We start from the raw sequence: 16,895 nt of genomic DNA on the forward strand, positions 1-16,895 counted from the left end.
ATACACACACACTCCTTGAAATTTTCCCTCATTTACCATTTTTTATATAAAACAAAAAACCCATGCAACTCTGCTGTTGTCCAGAGAATCCACCATAGTCCAAAAATGGATATGTTTAAAAAAGTCTACAAACATACACAGAGAAATAAAACAAGACATTTCCCCTCATTCACCACTTTATTCTATGGAGCTTTGTTCTAACAATCCATAGACTTTGCTAATAGACACTTCTGGGTTTTGAAAAAAACCCACTCAAAACCACTTCAAAAGATGTTAAATGGAAAAAGCCTCTAAAAACACAAAGAAAAAAACAGTGATTCCTGAAGTAGATTTCACTTAAGACAACAGTGCATATTTCTGCTTCCAGAAGATGCAATTATTGTCACATTTGTGTCTGAATATACTGCTGCTACCTCTGTGATAGCCAGCTTCGCACTCATATAGCCTTTAGATATGGCCAAGCCAGTGCATGGCTGTTTAGCTGTTAGGCCTGTTTCACACGTCAGTGAAAAACACAGATGTTTTTCACTGACATGTTAAAAACGCATATGTCCCCCCGTGTGCCATGATTCACGGCACACGTGGGTTGTCCATGTGCAATCCATGAGACGTGATCCGTCATCCGTGATTGCATATGGCGATAAGCTCACCTGTCCCCACTCCTGCTGTCCGTGGTGCTGAACTCTTTGATTCTGCTATGTTTCTGCCCCCGCTGCAGCTACTTCCGGGTCGGCTGTGGCTGCATACATGAATATGCATACCAGTAATGAGCCGGCTCTGAAGCAGCAGCCAGTAGAGGCCAGAGACAAGCAGCGCTGGAGATGGAGTTAATAATGCTTTTTATTTTCAATGTCCGTGGTTTTCTGGTACGTGTTTCACAGATCACACCATAGCGTGGTCCATCGGACATCAGTAATGCCAGAAAAAATGGACATGTCCTTGTGCGGCAATCACAGACACACGTTTACGCCGCACAGAGACACGGTCAGTGAAAAATCACTGATGTGTGCGCAGATTGCTAGCGATGTTGAGCGCGATAGCACCCGCCCCTGTCGTTCGTGCGACATTTGGTGCTCGCTGCCGTAGCGAACATTATCGCTACGGCAGCGTCACATGAACATACCTTGTCAGCGACGTCGCTGTGACCGGCGAACAATCCCTCCCTCAAGGGGGAGGTGTGTTCGGCGTCATAGCGGTGTCACTAAGTGGCTGGCCAATAGAAGTGGAGGGGCGGAGATGAGCGGGACGTAACATCCCACCCACCTCTTTCCTTCCGCATTGCCGGTGGACGCAAATAAGGAGATGTTCGTCGTTCCTGTGGTGTCACACATAGCGATGTGTGCTGCCGCAGGAATGACGAACAACATCGTACCTGTGGCAGCAGCGATATTAAGGAAAGGAGCGACGTGTCAATGATCACCGATTTTGAACGATTTTGCGATCGTTGATTGTCGCTCCTTGGTGTCACACGCTGCGATGTTGCTACCGGCGCCAGATGTGCGTCACTAATGACGTGACCCCGATGATATATCGGTAGCGATATCGCAGTGTGTAAAGCATCCTTTAGACTGGTGAGACTTGATAGATGTCCGTTTCCACCCACCTCTGTTTTGCTGCAGTGAGCTGTATGTAATTAGCTCTCTGCTGTGAGCCATGGGCCGGCCTCCTTTCTATATAAACCCCAGAAGACTGTCTCTGGTTGCCAGTTATGTAGTTCAGCTAGACCTGGTCATTCTGATCCATTGTGTCTTTTTTGTGCTACTTTGTTTATCCTATTTTCTAACCTCAGATTGTATTTTGACTATCTACTTGTTTTCTCAGACTGCTTTCTCAAAACCATATTTTGCAGCCTTTTCAGAAGACAGTGTCCACATGAAATGCATCTCAAAGAAGATTTTAAAAATTCTGTTGGAAAATATGCTCAAAGTTGTCATATGAACAGCAAAGTGAATTTTCTAATGAAATGAATAGGAAGATTTTTTTTTAAGCAGTGTTAAAAAAAAACTATGAACATATTCTAACAAATCGTAATTTCACTACTAGTATTTTCAATTTATTGCTGATATTTTCAAAAATCTGTCACGTTTGGTCTTGTTTTCTAGGTGAGATGGGTGACAAAGGAGTAAAAGGAGGCATAGGACGCCATGGGAAGATTGGCCCTATTGGTTCTAAAGGTATTTAGCCTGTGATTTGTATTTCTGCTATGAATTATATGTTTGTAGATTAGTTTCTTATAACATGCAGTAAGTCATTGAATTTATTGTAAATAGCACAGATGAATTTATATTACTTTTTCATCTTAGGTGAGAAGGGTGACGTTGGTGATATGGGCCCTCAAGGTGCCAATGGAGAACCAGGTATATTTACTTTACTATATCATGAATCATACATCATATGTGGCCTTATTTTCATACAGTATAAGGCTGCTTTCCCACCTCCGGTTTTTGCTATGCGGCACAATCCGACTCTTTTCAGAAAAAACGCAATTGTTTTTTTTGCCGCCGGTTGCGTTTTTTCCGCATAGACTTTCATTAGTGCCGGATTGTGCCGCATGGCCTTGCGTTCGGTCCGGTTTTTGCCGGATGCGGCATATTTAGCCCATGCGGCGGCTGGATGGAACGTTGCCTGGCGCGTTTTTGGTCCGGCAAAAAAACCCGCATCGTGACGCATCCGGCTGATGCGGCGCTTTTTCCAATGCATGCCCATGGACGCCGGATGCGGCGCGATGCGGCAAAATCCGCATCCGGCCGCTGCATGCGTTTTTTTGCACTGCGCATGCTCAGTAGCGTGCCGCAACGAGCAAAAACAGGATAGGCCGCATGTAAAAACGTATGCAAAGGATGCGTTTTTTTCGCCGCATCTGTTGCATAGGTTTTAGAGCCGGATTTAGCCGCACTGCTAAAAGCGGATGTGTGAAAGCAGCCTAACAGCTCCTCCAACAAAAAAAAAAAAGTCCCCATGGCAATCACAATAGGACTGTATGTTGCCTGTATGCTGTATTACAAATTTTATAAAGACTCTGCCCTGATGGGAGAACTCATTTAACCCTCATTTCAGTAAAAATGTGATAACATCCAAACTGATAAACATTTAACTCCAACCTGATATACTAGGTTGCTCATCTTAAAATCCGGGTGTAAAATCCAGACCTGTACCTATGTATTTCCTCTGTTATCACTTTGGTTGCTGGGCGGTGTCTCACCTTTGTTGCAGGTGACACAGGGCAACGACTCTGTAGTCCTGTTTAATCGTCTGGTGCTTTTGATGCTGTTCTGTCAGGGATCTATGAAGTAATTTCCTGACTTTTTTAGCTTGCATCTTTCTTTGAGCCCTAGGTGGAGCTGACTTCTATTTAATCTCCAGTGCCTCTGACTCCCACTGCTAGTTAAAAGCTTATCTACTTTGGTTAAAGGCCCCGTCACACTAAGCAACATCGCTAGCAACATCGCTGCTAATGAACAACTTTTGTGACGTAGCAGCGATGTTGCTAGTGATGTCGCTGTGTGTGACATCCAGCAACAACCTGGCCCCTGCTGTGAGGTCGTTGGTTGTTGCTGAATGTCCTGGGCCATTTTTTAGTTGTTGCTGTCCCGCTGTGAAGCACAGATCGCTGTGTGTGACAGCGAGACAGCAACAACTAAATGTGCAGGCAGCAGGAGCCGGCTTCTGCGGAGGCTGGTAACCAATGTAAACATCGGGTAACCAAGAAGCCCTGTCCTTGGTTACCCGATATTTACCTTTGTTACCAGCCTCCGCCGCTCTCACTGTCAGTGCCGGCTCCTGCTCTGTGCACATGTAGCTGCAGGACACATCGGGTTAATTAACCCGATGTGTGCTGTAGCTAGGAGAGCAAGGAGCCAGCGCTAAGCATTGTGCGCTGCTCCCTGCTCTGTGCACATGTAGCTGCAGCACACATCGGGTAATTAACCCGATGTGTGCTGTAACTAGGAGAGCAGGGAGCCAGCGCTAAGCATTGTGCGCTGCTCCCTGCTCTCTGCACATTTAGCTGCAGCACACATCGGGTAATTAACCCGATGTGTGCTGTAACTAGGAGAGCAGGGAACCAGCGCTAAGCGGTGTGCGCTGCTCCCTGCTCTGTGCACATTTAGCTGCAGCACACATCGGGTAATTAACCCGATGTGTGCTGTACTAGGAGAGCAGGGAGCCAGCGCTCAGTGTGCGCTGCTCCCTGCTCTGTGCACGTGTAGCTCCGTGCGCTGGTAACTAAGGTAAATATCGGGTTGGTTACCCGATATTTACCTTAGTTACCAAGCGCAGCATCTTCCACGCGGCGCTGGGGGCTGGTCACTGGTTGCTGGTGAGCTCACCAGCAACTCGTGTAGCGACGCTCCAGCGATCCCTGCCAGGTCAGGTTGCTGGTGGGATCGCTGGAGCGTCGCAGTGTGACATCTCACCAGCAACCTCCTAGCAACTTACCAGCGATCCCTATCGTTGTTGGGATCGCTGGTAAGTTGCTTAGTGTGACTGGACCTTAAGTCTTGTGCTTTCAGCTCCTGGTTACCTGTTTATATTCCTGTTCTGACCGCTGCCCCTTTTACTGATGTCACGGGTGTGTCACGCTTGACAAACAGTCCTGTATTTTCTGACTGTAGAAGGTTGCAGCATTTGGCTACACAAGCTGCTCTCTGACTTTCCCTTTTTCCCTGCTTGGAGTTTATCCCTTTCCCTTTAGGACCCTGTGGATTTCCTCACCTTTTCAGCTGTTATTCTTCAGCACTTCACCTTATGTCTTTAAATACCCTCATTCCCCCTTACTCTGTTCTGGTGATAGGTCTAATACCCTTAACAAGTCTTCAGTGCAAGCAGACGGCTTTTATTCATCTGGAGAAATTTTGTTGTAGTTGCAGTTCCTCTCTCTGAATCCTCTGGAGATAAATTATTTGTTTACTTCCCCATGTGTGTTTTCCCTATGTGTGTTCTTTAGAGCTTAGTGGGGTTGACTAAGCACTCATCCCATCCGTCCCCTACCTAGAGCCTATTTCAGGGTCAGCTATAGGTCAGGTATCTGGCTGGGCACATAGGTTCCGTACCTATCTAGGGTGGTGAGGGAAACCAGGGGTAGGTTTGGACAGGGGTTGCCATCTCCACCTTACCTAGACACAGGGTTTCCTTTCCATTCCCTTTGGCCATTTGGTTCCCCATACCTAGAGTCACACCTGTCCATGATTTTGCCTTTTAATCCTATAGAATGTAAGCCCGCAAGGGTAGGACCCTCTTCCCTCTGTACTAGTCTGTCTACTGTAACTTGTATACGTATTTTGTATGTAACCCCCTTCTCATGTACAGCACAATGGAATTAATGGTGCTCTATAAATAAATAATAATAATAATAATAAAAATAATAATAATAATAATTTAATACCTTTTCTGCCCTCTTGGTTCTGACTTGGCTATCTGACTATTCCTGCCAGCCTGCACCATGCAGCTGGCTCCATGAGCCCAACCCAGTGGCCACTGTAAGTACAGATTACTGTACATGGGTTAGAGGGTGAAGGCCATGGCAACCCTTAGGATCTGTGCCATGGTAGTCATTTATAGAACTGCCAGCCGACCAATGATAAAGCCACATAACATCTGGTTATACACTCATGCGTGAAACTTTATTAATTTTAAAACTTGTACATAGTGTCCTCCATTATTATTATTGTTGATTGACATTTTGGATACGTTAATATGTTGTGCAGGGATTCCATGTGAATGTGGACAGCTGAGGAAAGCAGTGGGTGAGATGGACATCCTGGTGACGCAGCTGACCACAGAGTTGAAGTTTGTAAAAAATGGTATGTGTCATGTTATTGTCTTCATAAATGTATAGAAAAACCCTCCCAATTCTAGATAAAATAAGAAGTCTGATACACCAGTGAGAAACTATCATTAACACAACGACACATAAGTTTTGTAAGGTTAGATTTGTTTCCAAATAGGGTTTACCGTTTATACAGAGAAAACTAGTTGCTAAAACACATGTAAATCTCCACTTGTTATCATCCTGTCCTTTTAAGATGAGAGAAAGCTCCAAATATTTTATGCAGACACTAAAGAGGACTTAATACAAGAGGACTCACAGCACACAATTAAGCACATTCCAGAAGGGCAATGAAGCCAAACATAATCAGACGCAGCATCAAAAGAATTTTCATGGGAGAGGTGAGAAACTGAAGTAGGGTCACCTAGACTGGCCTTCCGACTGGAAACTCTACTCTGTCCCTTATCCCAGAGGTATGCTCAGTGGTAGCAAGGTCTGGACTGCCAAGTGACCCTAACTCCTGTCCAAACCCTGGTCTAACACCACCTCTCCCCCCACCTCTGGGAAAGGCCGGGACCAAAGTAACAAACCCCAAAAATAATGCAGACAGTAGTGATGGGCAGTCCGGCTCTTTTTGGTTATCCGGTTCCCATGGCTCCGCTCACCAAAAAGAGCCGGATCTTTCGGATCAATCACGGCTCCCTATTAAATATGTGTTCACCGCAGGTGAAGACATATTTAAGCTTGTGCATGAAATAAGAGAAAGAATATACCAATACGGGATCACCACAAGGTTAGGGTACATATGAAAAATTCACTTTATTATACAAAAAACCACAAGAAAACACATGCCCTCAGCAGAGGTATAGTACACACGATAAATAATAAAAACACTTAAAAAAAGCCTATGGCATGTAAAAAACCTGTCCCATTGGGAAACAATACATACAATAAATGCCAAGTATATCAGTACAATTTTAGATATCAAGACAATCTCTCCTCATGCACCATGCAGATGTTAAATTACATTGCTGTTTCACTGTCCAGAAGACAGAGGAACGAGGTACTGTGTTAGCACCAAATAAACAAGATTGAGGTCTAAGATCACAGACCATTAATTGGCTACAAGACTCTGTTTAAAGAGAAAAGACATATAACGCTGAATAGCCAATAGAGTAGTCCTGCACCAAATCTAATACCAAATATGTATACCCTCAGTCTATACTCACTAACAGCATAATACCAGCAGATAGAAAACACCATGCAAAGTCAGGGTAACATGAGGAGAGGGTTTCCCAGGGATTAACTCCTGCTGGACTGATGAGCAGTGAACATGAAACAGCCATATCTCGCATGAGAAAATATACGTCAGTGTGGGTGAACCCTAAAATATTTTAAAGCAGTAATAATGTGTCTTAATTGACCCCTACATTAATTATATCCCCTTAATGCCACCATAAATTAATAATGTTTGTCCTGGGTTCTTTATTTAATAATGTCCCCTATTCTGTATTGTCTCTCCAGTAAAGGAGACAAACTCTAGCACAGCGCCACCTATTGGAAGTAGCGATCCTAAAAGTCACAAGTGGATTTTTGACAATCCTTTGCAATATGACTCAGGATATTCTGTAATAATGTTAAAGTGGCTGTCTGGTCTATAAGGAAAACACTGAAGGCACTCTGTGTGCCACTCTGTTACTGTGGACTTGTGAATTCTCCCAGTGCATGCACTGTACGCTGTGAGGATTTGTCGATGTCAGGGCCAGGAACGGTGGCCAACTATGCAATGTGCAGACTTCTGGATAGAACCCCACTAGTGGATGTTGCCTCGCTCAATGCAAGTGTAGTCCCCTATAGACAGTATTTTTTTAAATCAGATACATTTTTATTGCATTTTAAAACTTTCATAAACATAACAACAAATTGTGAGGGTAGTCCTCACGCATACCCCCTCCACTCCCTCCCCTCCCCCTCCCCCCACCCTCTTCTGGTCGACAGTCTCACCCCTCCACTCTCTGCATCCCTCTTTATTCACATAATGACATGCCCTCCTTATTTCTCAGTTACTGCGATCTTTCCTTTCCTACCTATAGTCCAAATATCCTATCTTTCAGTAGATCAAATGACGCTAATCCTGGAAAGTCCAGCCACTTGCTTCAGATCTTCTCATATTGAGTTTTCCTTCCCCTTTTAATATAAACATTTTTCTCCATATAAATAATAAAATTCACTTTTTCAACAAATTCCTTACATGTCGGTGCTTTTTCAGCCAAGACAAGGCAATTAGTTTCCTTGCTGCATACAACAATCGTTCCACTGCCAGTTTCTCATGTTCATCCGCCTCCACTTCATCCACATAGCCCAGCACACACACCAGCGGGTTTCTGGGTAGGTCCACTTGCATCACTGATTGAATTAAATTTAACACTGTGATCCAGAACCCTTGTAAACACGGGCATTCCCACAACATGTGCATGATCCCTGCTTCCTCCACAGTACATTTTGGACACTTGGAATCTGTTCTCACTCCCACTTTCTTCATCCACACGGGGGTTCTATATACTCTATATATCACATATAATTGCGATAGCCGTTTTGCCTCGCTCAGAGATATTTTGATGACATATAGAATGCAAAATAGACTCCCATTTCTCCTCCCCAATTTCTCCCAAATTTTCCACCCACCTTGCATATGCCCCAATTGGTTGCCTCCCAACCGACATGGACAGAAGTCCCCTGTAGACCATCGATAAACATCCTGCCGTCCCTCTCTGTGTCCCAAATATATTAATTACACTATCTGATTGTATAACAATTGGTGTTATTCTGTTCTGCGATTCAAATGCGTAACGTAGCTGCAGGTATTTATAAAACATACTATGTCCCAGTGGGAAGTCTTTTAGCAGTACTTCAAAAGTCTTAAATATGTTTCCATCCATCACTTGGGAGAGGTACCAGATACCAATTCTCCTCCATTGCCCAAATTCTTTAAGGGATAAAAATTCCAGAATGTTGGGGTTGTCCCACATGGGAGTATATCTAGTGAACCCGGTTACCTGCCTCATCTGTTTGATCTTACCCCATACTTTATCTATCAACTGTATAGTAGGATATAATGCAGAGTGTGGACGAAACTTTCCCGCCTCCAGACTTGCCAGCAGAGGACCTTTTCCGATCACATACTGTAATATTTTCCCAGCCGAGGTCTCCAAACCTGTCACACCCCACCCCATCATGTGTTGGCTCTGGGCAGCTAAGTAACAGCACCAAGGATTAGGTAGAGCCAGTCCCCCTTCGTCTTTTGGTCTCTGTAAATATTCTAACCTCATCCGTGGGCGCTTCCTTCCCCAGATTAAACCTCGGAAAATAGAATTTATTTTATAAAACCTATTTTGTTGTTGTCAAACCGGGGCGTTATGGAGCACATAGAGCAGTTGGGGCATTAGTATCATTTTAGCTAAGTTGACTCTCCCCACCACCGAAAGGTACAGTTTGGACCAGGCCAGAATCTTTTGTTTGAACTTAAGTAAAAGAGGGGTGAGATTAAGATGTTCATACTCAGCCATTTTATTGGATATCATAATTCCCAGATATTTAAACTCTGACACCACCTGAACCGGAGCACAAGTCACCACTACATTGAAAGGCGTTTCATCTAGTGGCATCAAAACCGATTTGTCCCAATTTATCGTGAGCCCTGATAGCCTTCCAAAGTTAGAGATGACCCTCATTACCGCCTCCAAGGAACTCCCTGCATCTGCCAGAAACAATAATAAATCGTCCGCATATAAGGCCACTTTCTCCTCCACACTCCCATATCGGTAACCCACTACACCAGGATCCCGCCGCATCACTGCCGCCAGTGGTTCGATAGTGATATCAAAGAACAGGGAGGACAGTGGGCACCCCTGCCTTGTGCCTCTATAGAGAGAAAATCTATCTGCCATGCTGCCATTTGCCCTAATTCTTGCCGTAGGAGCAGAGTACAACAGCTGCACCCACCTAATGTACACTTCCCCAAACCCCATTGATCGCATCGTAGCCCATAGGTACCCCCACTCTACGCTGTCAAAAGCTTTGGCCGCGTCTAGGGAGAGAATAACCCGCCTCCCCTTATTTTCCGCCAGTATCTGCATATTCAGGTACAGTCTCCTAAGGTTAGTTGCCGTGGATTTGTTGGGCATAAACCCTGCTTGATCTGGGTGTATTAGGGATGTAATGACTTTGGTGAGCCTATTTGCAAGCATCTTAGCCAGGAGCTTTACATCTACCGTCAATAGTGAAATCGGTCTGTAAGAGGCTAGCAAACCCGGGTCTTTGCCTTCTTTAGGGAGTACCACAATTATTGCCTCCTGCATAGACGGCATAAGCTCTCCTCTTTCTAGACATGAATTTTATACCTTAAGCAGCTCCGGCAGTAAAACCTCCCTATGTTGCTTATATACTTCAGCTGGAAACCCATCTACCCCCGGCGCCTTATCATTCGCCATATCACTAAGAGCTAGCTCTAACTCCTCTAAGTCAAATGGCTCATCTAGTAACTCTCTAGATTTCCTTGAGAGGACTGGCACCTGAGCTCTGCCTAGAAATTCATCCACCTCCCCCGCCTCCGGGTGCACCTTGACTGAGTATAGATTAGAGTAGAATGTTTCTAGTACTTTTAGGATCCCCGAGGTGTCCGTGACAACTGCCCCATCTACTGACTGTAACCGTGCAATATATGTCGATTCCCTCTGTGCCGCAGCTATCACTGAGGTGACCCGCCCGTTCTCCATTCTCAAAGGACTGCATGGTTTGGAACATTTTCTTTCTCTCCGCTGCCTGTATTGTCAATCTATTAACCATCTTTTGAGCTGCCTTCATCCTAGCTTTTGCCGCCGGCGTGGGGTCTGATATTAAAGCATCTTCCGCCTCCCCCAATTCCTGAAACGCAAGCGGATTCTGCCTTCTTGCCTCCGACTTTACCTTAGATATACCCCTTATATACAATCCCCTCAAGTACGCCTTCATTGCCTCCCAAACCATTCCAATAGATGCTGATCCTTCATTGAACCTAAGGTATTCCCTTAAACTATCACTAATACCCCCTCTTCTTCAACTAATTGTAACAAAAAGGGATTTAATTTCCATAAGGGTCTATTTTGGTTTTGTTGTTCCCCCAGGTCTATTTCTACACACAGGGGCGAATTATCTGATACCGTTCCGGGGGGAAGTATTTAGGACCCACTACCAAACCTTGCATTGCTTCATTGCCCAAGGCCAGATCAATGCGCGACAGGGATGAGAAAGTAGCCGAATAACAGGAGTATTGATACACTTCTGGATGCCGAGTCCTCCACTGGTCAATCAGCGCCGTTTCTTTAAGTAAATTACCGAATGGTATACAGTTGCCCCCCATTTTTCGTACCTCATGTCTCCCTTTGTCCCAATGTGAATTCGGAATATTATTAAAATCTCCCATTATCATAAAGGGAACCCCCGGAAAGTCTGCCAATAAATTTATCAGACTGTGAAGTAGTTTGCTGCAATATGGCAGAGGTATGTATAGGGATATAATTACTACGGCTCTTGTCCCCAGCCTACAGGAAAGACATACATACCGCCCATCTTTATCCACGATGACCTTTAGAAATTCAAACCGTGCGCCTGAGCGGACTAGTATACTGGCCCCTATGGAGTATGCAGAATATGTAGAATGATACCCCACCCCGAGCCACTTTCTATCCAGTAGATGCAGCTTCTCCGGTGTCATGTGTGTTTCCTGCAAGCAAATTAGGTCAGGATTTTCTGTGCGTAAAAATTGAAATACTGCTTGCCTTTTGATGCTAGAGGCTAAAGGCCCAGTCACACACAACGACTTACCAGCGATCCCGAAAACGATGCGACCTGATAGGGATCGCAGGTAAGTCGCTGGGAGGTCGCAGGTGAGATGTCACACAGTCAGATCTTACCAGCGATGCAGGAACAATACAGGTCGCAGTAGCGACCTGTATAACGATCTCAGCAGTCACTGTGACCCTGTCACACAGTGTCAAACACAGCGATGTGTCCTGCCCAGCAGGACGTCGCCTTTGAAGAAAATGACCTGGACCATTCTGCAACGACTAGCGATCTCACAGCAGGGGCCTGATCACTGGTAAGTGTCACACATAACGAGATCGCTAACGGGATCACTACTGCGTCACCAAAACGGTGACTCAGCTGCGATCTCGCTAGCGATCTCGTTATGTGTGACAGTACCTTAAGCCCCTAACATTCCAACTAATTAGCTTAATGCGTCCCGCCATATGATTAAAGGGAACCTGTCAGCAGAAATGTCCCCTAAAACCTAACAGATTCCCCCTCTGCAGCTCCTGGGCTGCATTCTATAAAGGTCCCTGTTATGATTGTGCCCACTTTCTGACCGAAAAAAAGTGTTTATAAAGTTGTACCTTTTTGGCTTCTGATTCTGTAAATCCGTCACGGGGGCGGGTTGCCTGATGGCCGTTATTCTGCCCCCTGGTCCTGTATGCCGCCCCCATCGCTGATTTCAATAGTTCTGGACGCCGCCCACTGCTCCAGCCATCCCCGCGCATGCCCAGTGCCCATCTCTCGGGGATGAGCACTGTGCCCAGCGTCACCGCTGGTGACGTGCACGCAGGGTTAAGATTATGGGCGGTGCTGTGATGTTTATTCCTAAGCAACCGCCCATAATCGCGGGACCGCGCTTTCCCCCTCGGCCTGCTTCTTTCTGCGCAAGCGCGCTGCTGCTGACCTCACTTCGCCTCCTTCCCATCTTGCCCCGAGGCAGGAAATAGATGGGAAGAGCGCGGAGCAGTGACTACACCGAAAGCGCGGTCCCGCGATTATGGGCGGTTGCTTAGGAATAAACATCACAGCACCGCCCATAATCTTAACCCTGCGTGCACGTGACGCTGGGCACAGTGCTCATCCCCGAGAGATGGGCACTGGGCATGCGCGGGGATGGCTGGAGCAGTGGGCGGCGTCCAGAAGTATTGAAATCAGCGATGGGGGCGGCATACAGGACCAGGGGGCAGAATAACGGCCATCAGGCAGCCCGCCCCCGTGACGGATTTACAGAATCAGAAGCCAAAAAGGTACAACTTTATAAACACTTTTTTTCGGTCAGAAAGTGGGCACAATCATAACAGGGACCTTTATAGAATGCAGCCCAGGAGCTGCAGAGGGGGAATCTGTTAGGTTTTAGGGGACATTTCTGCTGACAGGTTCCCTTTAATTGACAAATTCTCGTTCTCCCAGAGCTCCTTAATAGGCCAAATGAGGCTTTCGACCGGCCCACCCTCCCCCTACCCCCCCAATATAAACACGCCCCACAACAATAAACATAGTAACAAATCGTTGCCACCAGTCCCCCTTGTATCAGGGACGGAGGGCATATGTTTGCCTTGGCAAGTCTGCCAGATACCGCATCCATCTTTTGTCGTGTTTCCTCTTTTACGGCGGACAGGGCCCTATCAACCATCAATAACACCAGAACCAGGACCTCCAGAAGGAGGGGCGGACCCCGCCTGTTTGTCGTGCACGGTATCCGGCTGTCCATCTGATCAGTATTGCAGTCCTGCCATATTCTCGCAATGTCCCCTGCATTGCGAGTCCAGTATGAGTTGGAAAGTCCCTTTCCATAGCCAGGATTCAATTTCCTCCCATCCTCAGTGGTGTTTGCAGACCCCTTTCCGCTAGAGTCCATTAAATGTAGATTTAAATTTAGATTGCCGAGGTAAACAAAAAAAAAGTTTTTTAAAATTTTCAAACAGGAACTCCTCCCCGGCAACCATAGCATAGTATTTTTCCTCTACACCACTGCATGCGATGAGAGGTAGGGTGTCCCCAAAAGTCAGTCTCCAGCTTCCCCTTCACGACCCTCCCGCCGCAAGCGTTGTTCATTGCTATCCAGCCATCTTAGCGCTTCCTTAGTATCCAGGAAAAAGTGCACTATTCCTCCAGCTACCACTCTGAGTTTCACCGGGTACATCATGGAGTATACCAGATTCAGTTGTCTCAGTCTTCTCTTGATGTCAATGAACTTGGCTCTTTGCTTTTGCACTTCTATGGAGTAATCTGGAAAAATGGATAGATATCTTGGAGCCATTGATGATCAGGTGCGGGTGTCCTCTGGCATGCTTCAGGATATTATCCCTGTCTCTGTAGTGCAGTATTTTGGCCAGAACAGGTCGCGGTGGGTGTCCAGGAGGCAAGGGGCGGGTGGGAACCCTATGGGCTCTTTCCACCGCATATAGAGGGGTGAGATGCTCAGATCCAATTTTACTTTTCAACCATACCTCAAAAAATTCAGTTGGGGATGTACCTTCCACTTTCTCTGGAACGCCAATTATTCTCAGGTTGTTACGCCTTGATCTATTTTCAAGGCCATACGTTTTTGCTAGGAGTTCTGCTATTTGCTGTGCTGCACACTGCCCGTCTGTCAGATCCTGCCATGCAGTCCTCCATGATACTGACTCTCTGCTCAACTTCTCCTGTTCTCTCTTTCACTTCATAAAGCTTGTGTCGCATGGATGCCATGCCTTCTCTCAGGCTCCCCAGCTGCTGGGTCACCTCAGTAATAGATGCTCTGCATAGCATTACTGCTGTGAGGCTGTCTCTCAGTGTGGGCTCTTCAGGGATATTCTGTGTCACCCCCCCTAGCTGTGCTGCCTGAGATCTGGGATTTGTCTCTGCCATGCAGGCCTGAGCTCCCTCGTTGCTCTCACCCCTCCCTCCTCCTTCACTCAGCACCATGCTGTCTGCAAGTCTTATATTCATCTGCAGCTCACCTCTCACTGTCTCTCTGTGATGGGCATCGCTCTCCTGCCTGGCAAAACGCTCCAGCCGTGTTGCAGCCTGTCTTCTGGTCTCCTCAGCGTCTGCACCATTATCTTTTCTCTGCTCCATGCTGCCCACGGCACTATCTTGATTCTGCTCCTCCACTTCTCCCACCTGCTTTTTCGGCCTCCTCCTTGTCATATATGTGCCAGTAAGCAATGCAATCAGGTCAGGGGGCCAGAGGGTCGTCCAGCTGCAGCCTGTGACTTCTGAGAGTGCTTTTTTGGGTTTCTTCCCTAGGGATTTTCTAGATGCTTGGCAGGAGCTACAGGATCTGCTTCCACTCACATACTGAGCTCCCCCTATAGACAGTATTAGCCATCACATAGTCTCCAATATAAAGTATGAGCCCACACATAGCCTCCTATACACACCAGGAGCCCCTATATTGCCTCCTATACACAGCAGGAGCCCCCACATACACTCTATTCAGCAGGAGTCTCCACATACCCCCATATACAACAGGAGTCCCGTCATTACAGCAGGAGCCCCCACATAACACTTATATACAGCAGGCCCCCACACATAACAGATATGTACAGAATGAGCTCTCACACTGGCTCCTGTATACAGCAGGAGCCCCTACATTGCCTCTTGTATACAGAAGGAGCCTCTACACCAGGGGTGGGCAATTAATTTTCCCATGGGGCCGCATGAGAAATTGGGATTGGTTTAGAGGGCCGGACTAATATAATTGACTCAGTTCTACCCAATATATTACATCACTACACCCCCTCCATATACTACACCTGTAATAAACTACACCACTACACCCCCCATATACACCTGTATTATACTACACCCCCATATACACCTGTATTATACTACACTCCCTCCATATACCTGTAATATACTACACCCCCATATACACCTGTATTATACTACACCACTATATAATACACCTCCGATATACTACATCATTACACCCCTATATACTACACCTGTAATATACTACATCACTACACCCCATATACTACACCTGTAATATAGTACACCCCCATATAGTACACCTGTAATATACTACACCTCCATATAGCACACCTGTAATATACTACAACTCCACATAGTACACCTGTAATATACTACATCACTACACCCCATATACTACACCTGTAATATACTACACCTCCATATAGCACACCTGTAATATACTACATCACTACACCCCTATATAGCACTCCTGTAATATACTACACCTCCATATAGCACACCTGTAATATACTACATCACTACACCCCTATATAGCACTCCTGTAATATACTACACCTCCATATAGTACACCTGTATTATACTACACCCCCATATGTCACACACCCTGCTCCCCATACAGCCTGCACCCCCATATCACACACACTACACCCCCATATGTCACACACCCTGCCCACATATTTCACCCTGCCTGTACCCCAACTTACCCCTCTCAAACACTCTGCACCCCTTCACATCCTTCTGTCAATCTGCAGCTCTCATATGCCACTCACCCTGCAACTCGATCTTCCCACATATGCCACTCACCCTGCAGCTCCATCTTCCCACATATGCCACTCACCCTGCAGCTCCATCTTCCCACATATGCCACTCACCCTGCAACTCGATCTTCCCACATATGCCAATCACCCTGCAGCTCCATGTTCCCACATATGCCACTCACCCTGCAGCTCCATCTTCCCACATATGCCACTCACCCTGCAGCTCCATCTTCCCTCATATGCCACTCACCCTGCAACTCGATCTTCCCACATATGCACTCACCCTGCAGCTCCATGTTCCCACATATGCCACTCACCCTGCAGCTCCATGTTCCCACATATGCACTCACCCTGCAGCTCCATCTTCCCACATATGCCAATCACCCTGCAACTCCATCTTCCCACATATGCCAATCACCCTGCAGCTCCATCTTCCCACATATGCCAATCACCCTGCAGTTCCATGTTCCCACATATGCCACTCACCCTGCAGCTCCATGTTCCCACATATGCCACTCACCCTGCAGCTCCATGTTCCCACATATGCCACTCACCCTGCAGCTCCATGTTCCCACATATGCCAATCACCCTGCAGCTCCATGTTCCCACATATGCCAATCACCCTGCAGCTCCATGTTCCCACATATGCACTCACCCTGCAGCTCCATCTTCCCTCATATGCACTCACCCTGCAGCTCCATGTTCCCACATATGCACTCACCCTGCAGCTCCATCTTCCCACATATGCACTCACCCTGCAGCTCCATCTTCCCACATATGCACTCACCCTGCAGCTCCATGTTCCCACATATGCACTC

The 16,895-nt window shown here is 46.5% G+C and overlaps 1 protein-coding gene across 2 annotated transcripts in view; it reads left to right on the forward strand.

Annotated features, from left to right (window-relative positions):
* Window positions 1-16,895, forward strand: part of COLEC11 (collectin subfamily member 11) — a 57,176-nt gene that overhangs the window by 34,464 nt on the left and 5,817 nt on the right. For both annotated transcript variants that reach the window (XM_075338744.1, XM_075338745.1), the window contains exons 3-5: window positions 2,103-2,174; window positions 2,304-2,357; window positions 5,706-5,801. In XM_075338744.1, the coding sequence (XP_075194859.1) occupies window positions 2,103-2,174; window positions 2,304-2,357; window positions 5,706-5,801 (222 nt within the window). The remainder of the gene's footprint in view (window positions 1-2,102; window positions 2,175-2,303; window positions 2,358-5,705; window positions 5,802-16,895) is intronic.

Source organism: Anomaloglossus baeobatrachus, chromosome 3 (genome assembly GCF_048569485.1).
Source record: "Anomaloglossus baeobatrachus isolate aAnoBae1 chromosome 3, aAnoBae1.hap1, whole genome shotgun sequence".
NCBI classification, from domain to species: Eukaryota; Metazoa; Chordata; class Amphibia; order Anura; family Aromobatidae; genus Anomaloglossus; species Anomaloglossus baeobatrachus.